Source organism: Pyxicephalus adspersus, chromosome 4, assembly GCF_032062135.1.
Source record: "Pyxicephalus adspersus chromosome 4, UCB_Pads_2.0, whole genome shotgun sequence".
NCBI classification, from domain to species: Eukaryota; Metazoa; Chordata; class Amphibia; order Anura; family Pyxicephalidae; genus Pyxicephalus; species Pyxicephalus adspersus.
The window spans coordinates 9,962,937-9,983,748 of NC_092861.1; the positions used below are offsets into that span (position 1 = coordinate 9,962,937).

A 20,812-nucleotide genomic window follows, 5' to 3' on the forward strand; every position below is an offset into this window, starting at 1 on the left:
ATTCCCAGAATGCGCAAAAGTAGCTGAGATTGCCAGATTTTCCTGGCAACCAATGATGAGCACATTCAGCTCTAAACTCTTTAAACCCTAAAACTAACTCTTACTCTAACTCTTAGCAGAACCAAAGCAACATGAAAAACATGAAAAGTACATCCAGTTTGAAAATGCTATCAATAACTCTTGGTTTAGGCAGTACCTTCTGATGAATGTAATATACTTCAAAAAAATCTGTAATGATGTACTGTGAAAAACCACTCTCTGATATTAGCTTGGAACTTACCTCCTTCCAACTGCCCCACCACCACCGTCACATTTCAGTGAAATTCAGTGGCTTTAAAAAGAGCTTTAGACAAATGTCCTCACATTCTCATCAAACACTTTGATATAATGCAGAACTTAAAACTGGCTTGATGGGTAGAAGCTGCTACATGGACGACAAAACCCCAACCTCTACATGGACAGCAACAACACAATCCCAGTTGAGAACTGTCATGGTGCCGGAGGACAGGATGGTGAACCCTCTGTGTTACCAGCTTAGTTGGCACAGATGGGCACAGGGCACAGAGTCTAAGCAGCCTCCAGAGATGAGAATGTTACGCTGCGGGCAAGTGCCAGCTTGCGGCCCCCGTACACGCAGACGCAGATGACTGCTGACAGACAAGAATCAGACGAAGAGACAGAATAGGCGTGAAACAAGCCAGGGCAGGGGGCAAGCAGGAGTAGTCAATGCCAGAGTCAGTACACAGGAAATCAGTAGCTGGAGATGTGGGCAGGAATAGCAGACACATGGAACAGACTCCTTGTTGGGGCAAAGTCTTGTTGCCAGTCACTTCCTTAAAAAAGGTCATGTGATTGATGGGGCCATATGACCTGCAGACATCCTAACCCTCCACCAGAGGGAGTGCTAGAGAGGAGGCAGGTGCTGTTTGCATGTCTGCCTGCAGGTGCATCTGTGGAACACTCTAGTTCTCTGAGGCAAAGGGGCAGCTGATAGGGAGTCATATGACTAGGACCAGCAACTAGGATCCCTGAGCAAAGCTGGTGCTGGCAGCAGGGGATTGCAAAGTGGGGGACACACAGAAGGGCACAGATCCTCTGGTCCTGTGGGGATCTGTGACAAGAACATATCCACCACCATGTTTCACAGTTGGCATTAGGTTATTCTCTTGAATTTTTCTTTCATTTACACCAAACGAGACATCTCTTACTGTGCCCAAGCATCTTCTATTCATGAGTCTATGGCACAATATGCCAAAAGGCCTACTTGTCACCTGTATTCTGAATGGCATACTGTAGTAGTCTTGCCTCACGTTGGTCAACTCTTGGACAGCAAATACATTTTCAACCCAATATGCCCTGGAAATGATTCATTATAATAATCCCCTGCCAGGTTCATAGTCATTCACAGCCTTTATGCTAAGGGCCTTGGGGAACTCTTTGGATCTTGTCATGATGGTTTAATTTCAGGTGAATAGCAAGCATTAGATCCTAGATATTTGATGCTTAGAAAAGACGGGTTTTACCAGCCTAAATATTGAAAAGATGATTCCAGTTTGGATTTGAAGTGGTGTAATTACTCCACCTATGTGACAAATGTGCATGCTCATTATTTGGATTATAAAAATGAATACAATGATTTTGGGCTCAATTTGTTCATACATATCACCATTACCTGTAGGTGCTTTTTGAATAAAAACTTAATGCAGCCTTTCTTGACCTTAGGGGAACCCTTGAAATAATTTTCAGGTCCTAGGGAGCCCCTGCTATAATTAGTTTATCCACAGCTTACATCATGATGGTCAGTAGGAAGAATGCTTCTTACATTGCTGGCTTTTGTGATCAATGTCATTCTTATAGGTTAAGGATGAGCGAGAATGCCTCTGATATTATTGCGAAAATTTCCTCGAACTTCCGATGGGTCCATGAAATTTTAGCAAACTGATTTTGCGGACCATGAATGAATGAAGCCGTGGGAATCCTCGTGTGTGCGATCCCTGGGCATTAGAGGTTAAATGAGGGCATCACAGGATGATTTCCACGGCTGCATTGATTCATGATGAACACAGCCGCAGTACTCCTATGTTCTTGGATAGAGAATCTCTATTCATAAACACATAATATAGGACAGCAGCAGAAATCAGGGGAACAGAGCTGTCAGCTACGCTCCCCTGAATGCTGTTGCAGGTCCAAAAAATTCGATCTCGACGGGCGAATTTACACAGGCCGTTCTTGCTTACATGTTCGGTAAGCGATAACGGCCCGATTCGCTGCTACATCGAATTTTAAAATCTCGCTCGCTCATCCCTATTATAGGTAGCCAAAATGATCTATAAACTGACCATAGATACACAAATTGATCATTGCTCAAGAAATTGAAGAAAGCCCTGATCGAGAAACACTGAACTAATGTTTGCTTATTAAATATGATAAAGTATAATATTAAGTAAAAAGTGATATTGATTCTATAGGGTGTACTTACTTTTTCACATACTGTGGCTCCATTTTTGGAAATAAAGTTCAGCCTGTTGGTTTCTGCAAGTTGATTTAAATGTTATTACCTATTGGAAATGTCAAAACCAAGAATTTTTGCCTGTAACTACTCCAGGGTGCCTAGCTTTTGACAGTAGACAGTAGTAGGCACCAATGCCTAAAAAATGGTAATCTGAACCTTGCCTTGGGTTGGTAAAGTTACAGGTTAGGTCTAGCATAACAAAAGCTATGCGTTTTTGGGTGTAATCTTTTTTTCCTATTTCTCCTTTTTTTTGGCATGAATCTCCTTGCACCCACATGCACTACAGCAAGTAACGTTCTGCTTAATGGGCCCGGTGTCCCATTTCAAATACCGTTTATGTCTGTTGACTAAATTGGCCCTTGTTTTGCTTCGATTTCTCCAAGCTGTTAGACTGAAATGAGCTGCTGTTGCCTACATGTTCCTCCTTGGCTCCCTGAATGAATCCATTCACTTAGTACAAAGCGGAGAGTGAGGATGAATTTGGCAGTGGTGATTTTTTATGGCAGCTTGATCCAGAATTTGCTAGAAGTGGAAAGCCCTTAGTGATTTTGGGAAACACTGCTGTAGAAAAGACTCAACACCATCTTCTCATGTCATGTAACAGCATTCTGAATTTCAGCATAACAAGCAGCTGCTCTTTTACCGTTTGCAGCACCCAGGATATTTATCTCTGTGCTCAGACACAACATCTGCCAACCGCCAATGGGGAGATCTCACACTAGATGAAAAGACTCAACACTCAGAGCTGACAATTATATATATTGAATTCTGATGGATATTACAGCATCTACACATAAAAAATTTGGGTAATATCCCCCAACCCTCTGCTAAGTAAGGGGACATGCATTGATTTAGGCTGTTCACATAGCAAAGTGAGTTATCTCCAGCTTAGTAAATTAGAATAATTGCTGCTGAGTTCAACCATCCAATCATGTGCAAAGAAAAAGTCTGTTGTTTTAGATTTCCTTGCATGTGATTGGTTATTGATTGCAATAATCAACAATTCACTAATATAAGTGAATTTTCCATTGCAAGGTGACAATTCACTTTGGTAAGTGAACAACCTATATTCCTTTAGTACATCAAATGTGATGTGGATAGGATTGCTTGATATACCCATTTCCTTTTCTCATCAAGTCAACTCACTCATCTCCTCTTTCCTGATGCCTCCCTACCTCAGCATAAACTAAATGTCCCAATGTTGTTGGTGGACATTGCCACATAGGGTAGCTAATTTGCTCCTACAAACTGTAAAGCCCCACTGATATATTGCAATAGAGTAAAAAAATTCCCAATAACTATTGTGTGTTAAAAACAAAAAAAGACAAAAGAAAGAAAAAAATATGTTTTGGTAAATTAGACAAACATTTACAGACTTAGGTACAGTCTAATAAATTGGTCATTCCCCTTTAAAATTAATGAGAAATGAGACTATGGCCCTGATTTACTAAAGCTCTCCAAGGCTGGAGGGAATACACTTTGATCAGTGATGCTGGGTGATCCAGAAAACCTGGAATGGTTTCCTTAAAATTATTTCCTATTTGCTAGCAAATGTTTTGAATCCCGAACCAGATCCAATCCAGGTTTACTGGATCACCCAGCTTCACTGATCAAAGTGTATTCCCTCCAGCCTTGGAGAGCTTTAATAAATCAGGGCCAATATATCTATACAGAGGAATCCCTAAATGCAAGAAAATATAACGTCTCATTTTTCTGATGCGTTTCGCCTACGGGCTTCGTCAAGGGGATTAGTGGAGAACGTCAAGATATAGTGGTTGAAAAAGATTTCGCACAAAAACATTTCCTCAGTAAATCAAATAATAATCTCAATACCTTGAACTTCCAATGGGGGAAATCATCCAGGAAAAGTGGGTGCTGTAGCTTCAAGTCTGTGACTAGGTTAATTTTTAATTTGTATTGTGTTTCAAAGTCTCCAACCCCTAATCACCACCATGGTTGCCAGGCACACCAAGACTAAAATAAAGCCTTCTGTATGCAGCAGAAAGTAGAGAAATGTAATTCTCCCGTTTTCTTGATCTCTGCAGTGTCTGAACTGAACACTTCCCCTCACTCACACCCAGTGGAGGAACTAGGCATATTAGGGACTATTTTTATCCCATTTGTTTGGGAGGAGGAGACATTAGGGGGTCTAATAGATCCCTAGAGCCTCTATAAAGAGTACCGGTAGCTGACTATGTGCTATACTATAGAAAACTTGTTTGCTCTCCTGTGATATATTTTTAAGGTTACAAAAATAGAAAAAGCATTAAAAAATCATATAAACAATCCTTGAGCAACATACACTCACCAGCTATTTTTGGGGGTCTACCCCGCCAGTACCATATTGGACCCCCTTTTTCCATTAGATCTGCTCTAATTCTTCATGGCATAGATGTTGGAAACATTCCACAGGGATCACAGAGTTCCTGCACTTTTACAGGCGCATATCAGTGAAACAAATCTCCCATTCCACCACCATTCCAAAGATCCTCTATTGGATTGGGCTCTTGTGACTGTGGAAGCCATTTGAGTACAGAGAACTCATTGTCATGTTCAAGAAACCAGTTTGGGATGATGTGAGATTTGTGACCAGGCATGTTATCCTACTGGAAGTAGTCATCAAAATATGGACACACTGCAGGAATAAAGGAATAGAAGTCGTCAGCAGCAATATTAAGGTAGGCTGTCAATATTTGGTTGGTACTAAGGGGTCCAAGGTGTGCCAAAAAAATACCCCCCCCCCCCATACCATTACACTGCCTGATACCACCACCAGCCTGATCCATGCTTTTGTGTTGTTAAAGAATTTAAGCCAATATGTACATTCCAGCTAAAGCTATTGGATTATGTTAGGTGTAGGAAGAAGGTAAAGGCTGGCAGGATCTTTAGAGTGATGGGGGAAATCTGGGTAGGGATTCACTTAATATGGAGCTCCTCAGTGAAATGCAAATAATCAAAGATACCAAAGAAAGAGGTTTAAGGCTCAGAAGGTATAGTTGAAAATCTAATTATGTATTGATTCAATATCATTTCATACATTATTAAAGCATATAAACAATTGCAAAATAATATCCTCAGTAGAGTTGTATAGTCACAGGTCTGTGCTAGACAAAAGCGTTCTAACCAAAAAGGTTGTATAACCGTATTAGTCGAATGTCCCGACACTTTTCGCCAGACTTGGCTTCCTCAGGGGTATGATAATGTATTGACTATATGGTGTTTGGATGGTCAGTAGTGGGTGTTTGGATGGTCAGTGAATAACATTAGATTAAACAGGTGTGTGAAGTATATTCAGCATTGATTAATGCGGTATGGTTGAGGAAATGATGGTTATAATTAAATGGCAGGACTGGACGTGCTGTTTCTTTACGCACACTTCCAGGACCTCTAGCACCCTATTCCATCCAGATAATTGGTCCAACGCTGCTCATCCACAGTTGTAATCCTAATGATCGTGGATGGATGAATCCATACTTTCTTCCTATATTGAATATTGTCCCTGAAAGCTTTACTTTTACTCTGGTTCAAATGCATTTAAGTATTACCATCAATTCCTCAATCATACCGCAATAATCACTGCCGAGTATACTTCACACACCAGTTTACGCTAATTTTATTCGCTTTATCACTACTACAGAACATCCAAACATCTTATACTCAATACATTATCATAGCCCTAAGGAAGCCAAGTCTGGCGAAACACGTTGGGACATTTGACTAATACAATTATACAACCTATCTGGTTAGAACACTTTTGTCTAGCACAAATATCCCAGTCATGTGACTATACAACTCAACTGGGGATATTATTGTGCAATTGTTTATATGCTGTAATTATGTATGAAATGATATTGTATCATTATATATACATTTATATATATATATATATATATATATATATATATATATATCATCATACATGATTAGATTTTCAATTATACTCTCTGAGCCTTAAACCTCTTTCTTTGGTATCTTCGTTTATTTGTATTCTCACATATTCTAAGAGGTGGCTCCCCCAGAATATCCTCAAAATACACTTGGGAGGAAGAATTACATTTTACTCAGTGAAATGTTTGTCACCGGTGCCAGAAGTCACCATAATGGCAATTATTAATTAATTCATTCATTCATTCATTTTTTGTCATTGCACTTTAGAAAGAGGAAACATCAATTGCTGCTTACTATGAAGCCCTAATTATCATATCAGAATCAGAAGTTATGAAAAATCTGTTTAATAAAAACCAAGAACAAATGGCAGGGATCCACCAAAATCTTTTTGGGTACAGTTCATTATTAGGGGTGGCATACTGTAATGGAACAAATGCAGCATTCTTTCAAATGCAATCTGCTTCCATTTGCCATTTATTTGAAAGGCTTCTGAAATTATTCAGAGTTCATTAAAAGGTAGACTTGACCTGCATGTGACATTCCCTTAAGCTGCTTCAAGCTGCTTTTGCATTTCCATTGTCATGCAGAAGAAGAAAATCAATTCAATCCATTCTACCACAAACACAAGCCCGTGTATGCAGGTCCTTGAACAAACAAAGGCCATTCTGCTTACGTTATCAGAAAATGAGACCTTAATTGGAGGAGCTATGGTATGGTGTTACTTATGGCTCAGGCTGCTCCAAACATGGCTGCCCCGTAAATACCTAGAACAATGTAGTTTGCTAAAAGAGGTTAAGCACCAAACTAATTTTAAATAAAACAATAAGCGGTACCCCACCTAGAGTATGTGTTTAGCTCACGGCTGGCCCCCCGTGCCGAATGGGAAATAAAGAACTGCAGATCCCTGCCTCTGTAATTTCCCCTCTTACTACAAAGCATTAAAATCCTTATTTGGCAGAATAACTGGCACATATATCGAATCTGCTTATTCTGGGCTGTTAAGTAAGTTTAATTAAGTTACTAAGTTAATGTTGCACGCTATCTACCGAGAATCTTAATGCAATAAACTGAGGCAAGGGAATAAGAATCCTAAATTGCCTCATTTTTTCACAGTTGGAATTGGGGACCAGTTAGCCGCTTGCGCTGAAGGAATTCAAATCTCTCAGTTGCCCTGAAGCTTTCCAGGTTACCGCGTTGTAGGCAAGAGGAATGTGTAAATGTGATCAAAGTATTGTAATATACTCTTTCCATCCACTACGTTTTTCCACCCTTATTAAGGCTTTCAAGATTTGTCATATTATTTAAAGGGGGTTTCTGATTTACCTGTAGACTTAATAGACCACTCTAATAAATACAAATTAATTCCATAACAAATGAATGCATATTTAAAACCCTGGCCAGGGTAAAAGAGTTCGTATAACATTGCCTCTGTTAGCCGTCTTTATAGAAACTTAATATCACTAAAACCCTGTGGTTGATCTGCAATGCATACAGCAGACAGCTTTTGTGGTTCTTGCCTTTGTATTGCCCCCTCTTCCGCACCATTGTTAGGAAGTCCACCCATAATATTGTGTTTAGATGCATATTGACGCATTTTATCACCTGTTTAGATGATTTTTTCGGACTTGTTAATGCACCTTAGATGTCTAATAAATACCCTAAGCACAGAAGAATGAACACTTAAAGTTTTTCATTTTTTAACCTACTTATTATTATAATAATTATTATTATTATTATTATTATTAATAATAATAATAATAATATTAATAAAAACTGTTTCTGTAGTGATATCAATCTTCAAAACCAAAGAAGTCCATTGCAGTAACTAATTTCCACCAGTGGAGGTCATTAGTCTTCGTATATGAATCTCCAATAGGGTGCAAAATTATGTTATTCTTCACTCAAAGTACTATTGAACTGAGTGAATATATCATGAGTAGACAAATGGGTAATTTGGAAGAACCACTGGGAACAGCATATAATGCAGAATGTGTTTTAGAAAAAAACTAGTTTGGGGTTTTCTTTGTATTGGAGTGGTGTTCAATGGAGCACATGACAGGTATTCACTTACTTTTTTACAAGTACGTCTTTCACCATAAGTAAAGGTATATTAAGGTGCGTACACACTTCCAATTTTTATCGTTCCAATCGAACGACGAACGATCGATTGGGCAAAAAATCGTTCGTAAAAAAGTAACCGACGCCGACGAACGAGGAAAGTCGCTGGAAACGAACGACCGGACCGACGGATCGGATTGGACAACGATCGTTGAACATCGTTCGTGTGTACGGTCATTCGTTGATCGTCCATGTTCAGAGCATGCGTGATGAACGAACGTCCGTTCACTTTCCTGTCGTGCACATAGTTCCTCTATCGCTCAAACGATCGTATCTATTGTGTGTACAATATCTACGAACGATCGTGTCGTTAACTCTATGTGCAGGATCGGTGCTATACGATCGTTCGTATATATCGTGCATGAACGTTCGTCGTTCGTTTTCCAACGATAATAATTGGAAGTGTGTACGTAGCTTTAAGGTGGTGGAGGGACAATCAGAGCAAAGCAGTACTTGTAAATACAGAAGTATTGGCAAAGGCAAATATCTTTAAATTGAACTATGAGCTATATTTTCAGTATAAACTGAATATTGTGTTCTATATTTTGGTGTAAGAATACAGCAAAGTGGGGAGGAGTTTCATGCACGAGACCCTTTTTTATGTTAGCAAATGTAATAATGGTTACAGGGGATTTTGAAAAAGATATACATTTTTTTGACATTCCCTCTGAAGAAGTGGGTTGTTCCCGCAAAACGTGATGGCTTTTGTACCAATACTAAAGATGTCAACTTTGCATTCATTGTTATTGTAATGTATGACAATTTCACTATGATGAACTAAAAAATATTGACTTTTAAACCACATAACTCCTTTTTCTGGGCTGTACCTTCTGTTAATCAGCCATGGGTTCCTTTGGCCTATTCTTTGCTTTAAGTAAATTTATTTTAAGAGGTGGTTCATTGATTCTGGTTTGAATTTAGATCACCCCTTTGTTCTTTCATAACTTTTAATGAGCAATTCCATTGGGTTTCAATAATGGGATTATTCAATTATTATATAAATTATATACTGTATAAAATTATAATGAGTCTAACAGTAACAGTACAAAGTGGTTATATCAATTTCCACTGCCGGGAAAAGGAGAATCAGGAATTAGAGGTTAGACTCATATCTTTGCTGGAAGGCTATCCCCAAGAGGCAGAAACCCCCTGCCATTCCAAGAGGGCATACCTGGATAGCTGAAAGATCCATTGAGAAGCCGGGACGTGGATAGAGCGGTGAAGTCCCTTGAATTGCATTGCCTTTATGCCTTGCCTATATCGATCTCTGTAAGCAATCAAATACAGGGGTGTGCCAGTTCAGGGAAGACCGGGAATGTATGGTGAAAAAATAGGATTAATAATAACATTAGAACTTAACCTTTCTAACATGGTTCAACCCCTTTAAATAGCTTCCAGGTCTTGAGGAAACCCCGGCTATAATTACTATATCTACAGCTCACATTTTATTAGCGTGGTGGTCAGTGGGAAGAATGTCTCTTATATACTGGTCATTGGAAAGAATCCCAAAAAGATCATTAAACTGGCTTGGCACAAACTAGTAACCTCTAGTTGAGAAACACTGCTGCTAAGATTATAAACCTCTGTCAGCTTGTGGTATCATTAAGGAGCAGATTTCCCTCAGCGTTCTGACCTGGTGCCCAACCAGAAAATGAAGGGATCCCTAAATAAAGATACAGGCAGCATTAAAACTCCAACCCTTCTCCACCCTACCTAAATCTAATACAAATAATTAGGGTTGGAGGTCATTTTAAAGTTCATCTAAAGTTTCACACCTTGATTATAATGATTTATTTGAAGTTGCTCCATGGTTCCCTAAATATGTATTGGCCATGGGGATCACCAGAAAAAGGGGAATTTCTGACCAGATCTAATAAATCAGTGTTTTTAAACTAGGGTTCCTTCAGCAAAAAGGTAAGTCTCCCAAGACTGTAGAAGATAGATTATCATGGGAGAACCTGGGTGATCCAGCAACCCTGGAATGGATCAGATCTCGGGTTAAAAACATTTGCCAACTTAAAACTAATTATTTTTAAGAAATCCATTCCAAGTTTGCTGGATCACCCTGGCTCTTCAATGGTAGTCTATCATCTCCAGTCCTGAAGTGCTTTAAAAAATCAGACCCATATTGTGTTAGATTACGGAATGCATTGAGGAGATAGATCAGACTTTTCTAGGCTGTGCAACTGCAAGCAGAAAAAGGAACAAAAGTTATAACAATGGAAGATTTTCCTGCAAAGCCCATCTACACATTTCTGTGGCATCAATAGAACTAATGGGAGATGAAAAGTAAAAGAAAAATTTAAAAATTTGTATAAAACAATATTAACAAAATATGGCAATGCAAGCAAGTAAAATCCTAAAGTTCTCCAAGACCAGAGAAGATAGACTATCATGGGAGAGCTTGGTAGTACCAGGTAACCTGGAATTGATTTCTTGAAAATAATTCGCTATTAGTTGGTAGATGTTTCCAATCCTGGACCAGATCCATTACAGGTTAACTAGATCACCCAGGTTTTCTCATGATCGTCTATCTTCTCCAGTCTTGGAGGGCTTTAATAAATCACCTCCATTAGAATAATCGATATACAGATTTACTTTAAGTGCATGAACCCACAGCAACAAATTCAAAAATGATCTCCCCTCTTGTGATATTCATTGAATAGAACTCTGTTGGGTTCCTTAAGTTTCTACTCTTTGTACCCCACAACTGCCATCGGCAGCTTCATATTAATTAGCCGCAATCAGCGTACGGTATTGTTTCATGTTCAGCGGTAGATTTGTCCAAACAGCCAGGAATCGTCGTCATATATTTTAGCACATGTGCCGGCCTCGTACAGGCTGCAGATCAGCAAAAAACAAATAAACGATAAAAGAATGGAAACAAAATTACAGAAATTTGCAAACTTTGACAAATGGCGCCCTGTACTTGCCACAAGCTAATGGCGTCCAATGATTAATAAGAGCAAAAATAATTGCATTTCATTAAGATTGATGACACCCTTCCCCCTCCTCGTCCACCCTCCCTTCCTTTCTTTCTCGTTTCAGCCCTAAAGTGGAAAAAGATGAAGTCCTCATATATATCGGCTGCTGTTCCGTCGCCGTGGCAACAGAGGCAGAGATGGAGTGTCAGGCCCCTAATCAGCCAATTATCACTCAGATTACTGCGATACGGGAGAGCTGGCTCCAGAACACCCAGGTATAATCAAATCTTTTTTTACAGACTGATTCAAACAGTTTGAAATTAAATTTGTAACAGAGCGTACATTAAAATAAAAAAACAATTTAGGAGCGGTTAGGGTTATAAATAATGCTAAGTGCCCGTGAAAGTTAGAACGCCTGCTTCTGCTGCACAACAACACTCCATTTATCGCTAAGCGGGACTTAATGAAAAAAGTCTGTAGTTAAACATAGCGCTTACAAATGAATGCTTGTCCTTCGGTTTAAAGGAACACAACATTAGGAACAGCTACTAATGGTAGACGTACGTAGAAGCCTACGCGCCCTTTTATTTCAAGCGAAACAAAACAGAAAAAAAATAATATATCTGCATTTTGTGTGCAGGTTATCGGTTGTGCAAACACAGCAATTCTATTTTGGAGTTCTTGGCTTTTAGGGTGGCTACAATAAAATCCCTGGGAGCAAGGTGATGTAGCCACCCTAAAGTAAGGAAGGTCGAAATTAGAATAGCTGTGTTTGCAAATATGAGCAGCAGCGCTTTCCCGAATATCTAGTTGCGAAGCCCACGCTCGTTACATCACAGCAAGGTCAAAGTATGGTTGATGAAGATGACGCAGTCTTATGTTGGGAACAGATGTCAATAAAAGTCCTTGCAGGAGGAGCAAAAGCTTAGATTGCTCCTGATATCAGGATTTGAGTGCCTGAGCCTGCATGCAAGGGTGGCTACCCTGGGATCCAAGGAAGCAAGGTGGTGTACTTACCCTTGCATGCATCCTCAGAGCTACATACCAGTCTTGGGACCATTCCAAGCCTCTTCTGAGGTCTTTAAATGACAGTGGCCCCCAAGACAGCACTGTGTCTTCTTCATCAATTATACTTTGACCTGTCTGTGATGAAAAGAGATGGGGCTTCTCAACCAGATTTTCCAGTAACCACCACTCAGAGTAAGTTTTTCTTTCAGCTCAATTTATAATTTTTCTTACGGAAATGCTCCAAAATAATCAACCCTTTTTTTCTTACATTCATTTTTTTTCTTGCCCCCATTCCTTCTCCTTTTCTTGCCTTGGTGTGATTGATTGACAGCCAAGCCCTGCTGCCTCCTGGGATACCCCGGTAAATATCACAGGAGGCATCAGGTTCCAGTGCAAGCAGGAAGTGTTAAGATATCTTGTGGAACCTAGCTCACAACAGAGCTAGAGGAATGAATCCATGAGATCTGGTTAGATTCAGACCAGGAGGAGACAATGGATGTCAGAACAAAGGATGGTAACATGGGACCAGACTTGCAGTCCCATGTTAGGGGTACGGGGTAAGAAGACGTGATGGGGTGATGGGGTGTAAAATACTTGGAGACTTCACATCAAAAGAAATACTCATTGAAAAAATTGAAATGACCCTTTTAGGTTTTAACTTCTTTTCTGGAGCTAAAGGAAAAAAAGAACAATTCTAAAGGGTTAATCTTATTTTAAGGCTTCAGGTTTTGACTACATCCTTTGGATGGTTTCTGGAAAAAATATGAAAATTGCTATTCTCCATTAATATTGGTGGATAATGGTACACACAAGAAATCACATAATTGGGAGAAGATGAATTATCATTGGTTGCTCTGGGATTCTACTTTACTCTAGTACTTTGTTCTTTTTATTTATTGCACAATATAAACCTAAAACAGTTTTTGACAGCTGGGAAGAAGTTTGTAAGACCACAGTTGTGTTTACCATACTTTATCACTGGACCGCTGTAGTGTTTATTCATTTACCAGCCCAATGGGAGCCTTCAGTATATGGCGGAACAGTTCAGATGTGGACATTGGATTTGGAAGCCAATGGACAACAATGCTGTGAGCCCCAGAGCAAGATCTGGGTAAGTATAGCAATTAGGAGAGGAGGAAGACTAAATCTAGTGACTCACTCTGGTGGTCAAGGGATGACAACACTTTGTTGTAAAGTTTCCTTAAACCATTGAGAAAAAACACTTAACGACAATGTAGGTCTCCCTGTGATTTATCCATATTGTGCTTTGGGTTTTTTATATCATTATCACCTTTGCACCTATAATCACTTAAAACCTTCCAAATATTTCTGTTCATAGATCAACAAAATTACCCACCTAACCTTTTCAACCATGCCACATCCTAGTAATATTACAACAAACCCAGAAATAAAGCAAATAGAATTTTTAGGGCATCTAATTTAACTATTAATTGAAACAAAAGTATTTAATCTGTAAAAAGGTCATATTTATTAAATTTAAAAACAGTACAAATACGTGTATAACTTGCAATAGTCTCAGATTCTATGCCTTTCACGGATTTTGATTGGCTTCCTCAGGAACCACTCTGAGACCTAGAGTCAAACGGATTTATACAACAATAGTTCAGTAATCATATTTACAAATTTTTTTTTTAAATAACAAATAGTAAATAAACTTCTGTTCATACTCAGGGTGTGTGCTAAGGTATGTTTGTGTGATGCTACAGATTACAAAGTCATTATGTAAAAAAAAACATTGCAAACCCAAATCTTTTAATTAGAAAAGTATAACCACTGATATGTGTTCTTTTAGTTGTGGTTGGATGGTGGTTAATATATCATTCATTCATTTCTATGTTTAGAAATTCCAGCATTAGGACTTTGCTTCCCAACCCCACCCACTTGAAAATGCAGAAGTATTGACATTTATTGGCAGAAATAGCATGGCTGGTACCTTCTGCTAGAACATTTCATTGGATTCACTAAAAGTTGTAATAGGACAGTTGGACCAGCCATCTAGTGTCTTCCTAGATCTGAAATATAACCTTTGCCTGGAGAGACTCTTTACCAGTCTTTGCCTGGAGAGACTCTTTAACATCCACTGCTATACAACGTGGACTTTTTCTCTAATTCCTAGACATGACCATACTCCTATTACCCCACTTATTGTAATTTATCACCAATGGAGACTCTCACTCCTATTACATGTCACCCTCACTAGTAGAATACCTTAACCGTGGACCGTGATCTATCACTGAACAAGTTATCATTTGTCACACAGGTCACGAGAGAGCGATAATGATTATTCCAGGCATCCATTCATCAAAACACAATCATTCATCAGCTCTCAGCAAAGCTTAAATGTTACCAAATAACAATGCTTGGGTCAATAATATATTACAGGAGAAATTAGAGCAGATGGGACAACAATAATGGGATAATAGTCCCTGTGGACTGTCAAGATAATTTAGTTAACAGGGAATCTATCATGTATCAGCAGTGATAATATGGTTATTATTGTAAAGTGGATGTAAACCCCAAATCACAATTTAATGTGTGTTGTATCATGCATTATTACATAAGGTTTGATAATTTTTCAGTGTGTGCGGCATATTTTGTTAAGTTTTGAGTCACAGCCTGGCCTAATTGGTCTGTTTTTATATAGGGTGCCAATGTGAACCCATTGCCTTCGATTTAATAGGGTTGTCACCCTGCCTTGTGCATTTCTGAGACTTCAGGATAAGCCTCTCCTGCATCAGCTGGTAATACTCGAATTTCCTATCGTCCTGCATTGCACAGGTGATATGTTTAGTTGTACTGGGGGACCAACAGTTAGGCCAATGTTACACCAATGTCATGTGGGCACGGGTGGACTATGGGAGGAGCAAGTTGGTCCTCTTACCGAAAGCCTTGGACCCTTCCTTAGACAATCAAGGGCCCTCACAGCAACCAAATTGCAATGGTGGGGCTTGGGGCCAATTCAGTTCCGCATAGGAGCACACTGTTGGTTTCATCCTGGGTTTGGCCTTCCACTATCCTCTGCAGAGGATGCTGCTCCTAATGGTGCAAATTTACAATCATCAATGACAGGATAGTAATGTCATTTACCTTCCAAGTGAAGTAGAGACTTATATAGACATGCAGGAATTCTCTCTGATACTTGGGCAAATCTCCAGCATTAAGTCTGCCCATGTCTATTGTCCCCTGAAGCTATCTTTATAAGTACTTCACAGTGTAGATATAGCAGTATATGTGTTCTTGTCCACCAGTCAATGGTTTACCTTAACAATGCTCTCTTTTCCCTAATTACATTGGTTCATAGCAGTGGTAAAAGCTGGTATAAACCAATGTCATGTAAGAAGTGGAGCTGGGGGAAGGCATCATAGGTTACCCTAAACCAAATTAACATTGGCAGGCAAAAAACAGTGAGAGAAAACATTTGGAAGCATGACATTGGAAACAGGAATATAAATATGGTTCCATATTGTAATAAGCAGATGATAGACAAAAGATAATATTATTTTAATTAGATTTATCATAGGGAGCTAATTTATGCTTCTATACATGCAAATGTAACATTCTTTCATTGGCAAACATAACATTCGATTGGCTAAATTGCATGCACTAGGTGATCACTGGAGATTGTAGTGATTTGTGATTTCCTAATCTGTATATTCACTGCCAGTGAGAGGGAAGTATGTCTATCCCAGGCACGGGCAAACTATGGGCCGCGGCCTGTATATGGCCTGGTGGGGATGTTTCTCCGGCCCTTTGGGTGTTCCGCAGCTTTGGCCGGTGCCACCCCGAGCATGGTCAAGAGCTGGACCCTGCCGGGGGGCGCACCAGCCAGAACCGCAGAGCACGTCCCCGGATCAGAGCCTGCGATGGGAGAGTGGGCGGGGTTATGCCATCATGACGCCACGTTCAGGGGCGTCATGATGGCAAACCCCGCCCACTCTACCATTGACCAGGCCCCTCTGGCAAATTGTTTTTGAGATTGTGGCCCCTGACTAAAAAAGTTTGCCCACCCCTGGTCTATCCTATAGAATGTAGACATGATCAGCTACAAGTAAAAAGTCTAATAGTAAAATGCTAATGCAAGTAAAAATACTGTGCAGTGCCCTGCCCTCTCATTCCAAGTGTATAGAACAATGTTCAGGAACATAGAATTGTGTACTGTGCAGACAAAATCCTATTGGTCCATCAAAGTTTAACAGGTAGGACCCACTGTTGTGCTGAGCAACATGGACAAAACAGGTGAGGGGTTCCGAGAGCCCCTTATTTAGCCGTCAAGCTGATTTATTTACATACAGTTTGGTAAATCACAGTAATTATTTTTGCATTTCCTCTTGCTAGTAAAGGATTTATTTCAAACAATATGGCAGAGAACTTTCTGATCTTTCCACAGCTGTACCCCACTTTCTACGGACCTTGTCAATTGGCAAATTTTAAGTCCAGCTGACTGATGCCTTAGCAAGTGATGCAAAAAAAAAATTTAGAAATGGTGCTCCATATAGTTAATATTTCCACCCTCCCTATTTCCTTAAATGCCTTTTTTAAAGGACATCCAGCAACTACACTGGAAACACTGACCTAGTCTAATGCTAGTTTTGAGCCCACCTGAGCCATCATCCTGGTCAATTGGAGATGGTTCTTTTTATACATCCCCAAAATTAAGAACAGCAATATTCTGGCATATACAGTGCCATCATCAGGTAGTCAACTGTTAAAATTCATCAGGTCCGGGATCTTTTATTAAAACCTCCCTCTTAATGAGGATCTGGACACTGTTCTCTACTTGGACATTGCAAATGATTATTCATATTTACGATACCCAGAGGAGTTTTAGTATCAGATTGCAACATGCACTTGAAATTCGAATGCTCAGTTATTTAGGTTACAGATTTCCTTTAAATAAAAATCTCTCTGCATTTTTGAGTGTTCTTTCAAAGTTTATTAACTATAGATTAAAGTTTGTAAAACACTTTAAGTAGTTTAATGGTTTTAAAAGTAAAAATAAACTAGAATGAAAGACATTTGTTCTTATTAAATCCCCCACTCATTCCAGACTTCCTGCTGCTGATAATGCCTTCTGTAAGGATTTAGCACTCTCATTTAACCTGTTCATTGCTTGTGAAGAACATTGGAGCTGTAATAATCGTTGGGTTTTATGTTCTCCAGAAGCTCCCCTAGGGATCGGAATACTTTCTGTCTTTTCTAGCTGTGCCATGTAGTCTACTGCCTGAAGGGGAGTCCTATAGCAAATGTGAGGGCAGGCTACTAGGTATCAACATTCAACAACAGTGGTTGTCCCCAAAGAACTCCTAGACCATTCTTCGGTTAAATCGAAAACAATTGCCTAGTGCGAAATTCTTTTGGGATTTAGGGCTGGTTTTATAGGTTTTTATAGGACTCGGAAGCCACATGGCTCCACTGGCTTCCCAGATGGATGCAAACAGCTAGCCATTGGTTTATCTCAGGAGCATCCCTAGCTTTGGGTTGTGCTTTGTGATTGTAATTAATGTCTGATGGAATAAAATGTTTGAGCAACAGCTATATAGTATGAGAGTCTCCTACTCTTCCTTAGGGGAATAGAACATCTATAGAAGCTCAACCCAATGCATACCCATTTGTCCATACCTCTGGTGCCATGCCAAGTCAGATTTACCTACATGTTTTCTGGTTTAGGAATACTGCTATGTATCTTTTAATGTGTGTTACAGAACTGGCCATACATCAAGCTGCATCTTGCCAATGTTCAAATTTGCACAGAAAAAACACTAATAGGATTCCTTTAGAATAGGTACAACATCCCTGAACCAGCACAACCCCCTTAAGCTAGGTATTCTAGGTCACTGGAAGCATTCAAGCCACAACAGTACCTCATAGGATCTTTCAGACAGCAGTATCTCTCTTTCTTTCATTCTGCTGGATGTACACACCAATTCTTTTAGGACTCATCATATGGTGCCTCACGTGCATTAACTCCAAATAAGTTTTGCTTTGTACATCCGTGGCTTTACCCCACTGCTGTACCTGCCAGCCGTAACCTTTGGGGGATCACTGCCTATGAGTATTGAGTAGTGATAATATGAATTTAAGTGCAATTGATATCCCTTTGTGATCTTTCAATTATCCCCTGAGGAAGCAGAATCTCTGTGAAACGCGTTGGGGGATATTGTTTGCTGATCACACTGTCTGAAATGTTAACTTCTACAAGGTTTTACATATATAGTACATATATAAATTATCCAGTAGTGCAAGGGATATCTATTTTTGTCTTATATCAGGCACTATATTTTAATTTGTGATTGATGTCAATAAAGCTATATTTGTTTTAGACATTTGCATAATTTTGGTTGACGTTAAAATACATCTTTTCTTGTCTTATAATGAAGATATTTTGCAATGATCCCCTTGTGTGTAATCACCTAGGCCTGAACACACCACAATGGTCATTTACTATCCTGCCTTTTCTGCAAATAAAAAAAAACTCATAATCTCAAGGTAACTAAAGAAATTCTTACATGTGTAAAACAAAAAAAAAATTGATCAAAAATACTCAAACCTCAAAATGTAGGCCTGATTTTGCAATTAGTCAGGGGTAGGTGAGAGTAGGTGTATAAGAATCAGCATTAAGGTCACCCAAAATGGTCAAAGTAATGGGTTCTCCTGTCCAAATATTCTTCCACCAACTGATAAGTTCGTACTGATGCTCTTCTTCTCCTGAACCTGGAGTCCAAACCCTTGATAGGCTCTCTACCTACTGACCTAACCACATCTGCTGTGGAACATGTCCTCAGATTTTGTCTCTAATTATCTATAATTATCTATACCAACACTTAACCAGGCCATAGTAGGTTACTCCTTTTCTTACTTAACCTATCTACCGCAGTACCTAATCTCGGTTCCTGGTGGAGCCTTTATGTAGAACAGTTGTCCTTAATCCTCTATTTCAGGTTCTGCTCATTTCTTGGCAGGACTGCAGTGGTGCAAACACACATTAGGCCCGATCTATTAGGTTCTCCAAGGCTGAAGAAGTTAGACTATCATGGGAGAACCTGGGTGATCCAACAAACCTAGAATTAATTTGGTCCAGGATTGAAAACATTTGGCAACTAACAGCAAATCATTTTTAGGAAACAGGTTTGTTGGATAACCCAGGTTCACCAGTCTTGGGGAACTTTAATAAATCACGCCGATTGTTTATAGGAATCCTACATCTCTACCTGCAAAGTCTGAAATACCTACTGAATATTACCTGTCATATAATTTCACAAGGAAATAAAGAAAAGTACACAAAGCCCCAGTTTTATTTATCGCTGTTGCTGCGACGACACATGGTTCACACCGAGGCTATACCAATTAATCACAGGGTTTATTTTTCTCACATCTGCTCTGTCATTTCCTAACAGATTGTTTGTCTGCAAGTAGCTGGAAAATGCGCAGAACAGTAGGAGATACGCACACAAAGGAAAAAAAGAGGGAGCAGTCTTAATGCTGCTCACATTAGATTTGGAATAAAAGTCAATGATGCATTGAAAATCACAACATGTACAAAAAGAAAAAAATACAATGATGAAGGAAAGAGAGAGAAAGGAATAAAGAAAATCTTTATCGCAAATATAAAACTAAGGAATCAGGCCGGGAGTCCATATTAGAGATTTATACATGGCGCATGTGCAGAGTAACACTGGGAAAGCTCGGGTTTCATTATGGAAGGGGGATTTGGTTTCTAGCTCAGATTTACTCAACGGTAAGAGGGATGGGTGACCACACATAGGAACAGAAATTTAAATGTAGCCCATACACATAAAGATCCTAAAACAAGCCATGCAAGATTCAGTTCACCGCCTTGTCAAAACTGATTGTTTATTGTTAATTATCAAGCGAAAATTGAGTGTGGTTCCCAAATTTCAATTAGATTTAGTTTAATTTTAGTCTTTTTTTTAACCCTTTACACCATTGAGTGAACCCCACCTCCCTAACAGTGATCTGTACGGCACAGACCTGCCTGGTACTGCTTGGGATCTTTGTTCTCTTTGTACAAAATGGGTATTGACAAGCCTTGTGCTTCATTCTCTGTAGCATAAAAATCATTTAAAATGACTTCTGTACCTGCAGCAGACATAATAGTTCAAGCATAGAAAGTAAGCTTATTTAACATAATATTACATTTCATTCTATGGGTTTAAAAATCAATGCTATAACTAACTACGGTATACTTTTCACATTAACCCTTTCTGAAATCTTAACACTAACTAATATACATTACCTATGATATAACTTAACCCTATCACTAACCTTCTCATTAACCTTCCTTGTAATCATAACACATTATTTCTGCATTCAACCTTAACAC

General features: G+C 39.2%; 1 protein-coding gene across 1 annotated transcript in view; it reads left to right on the plus strand.

Moving 5' to 3' along the window:
* The window catches only part of PKHD1 (PKHD1 ciliary IPT domain containing fibrocystin/polyductin), a 155,886-nt gene that overhangs the window by 58,322 nt on the left and 76,752 nt on the right, over positions 1-20,812 (plus strand). The window contains exon 34 of the mRNA XM_072410067.1: positions 11,567-11,717. Coding sequence (XP_072266168.1) covers positions 11,567-11,717 — 151 coding nt within the window. The remainder of the gene's footprint in view (positions 1-11,566; positions 11,718-20,812) is intronic.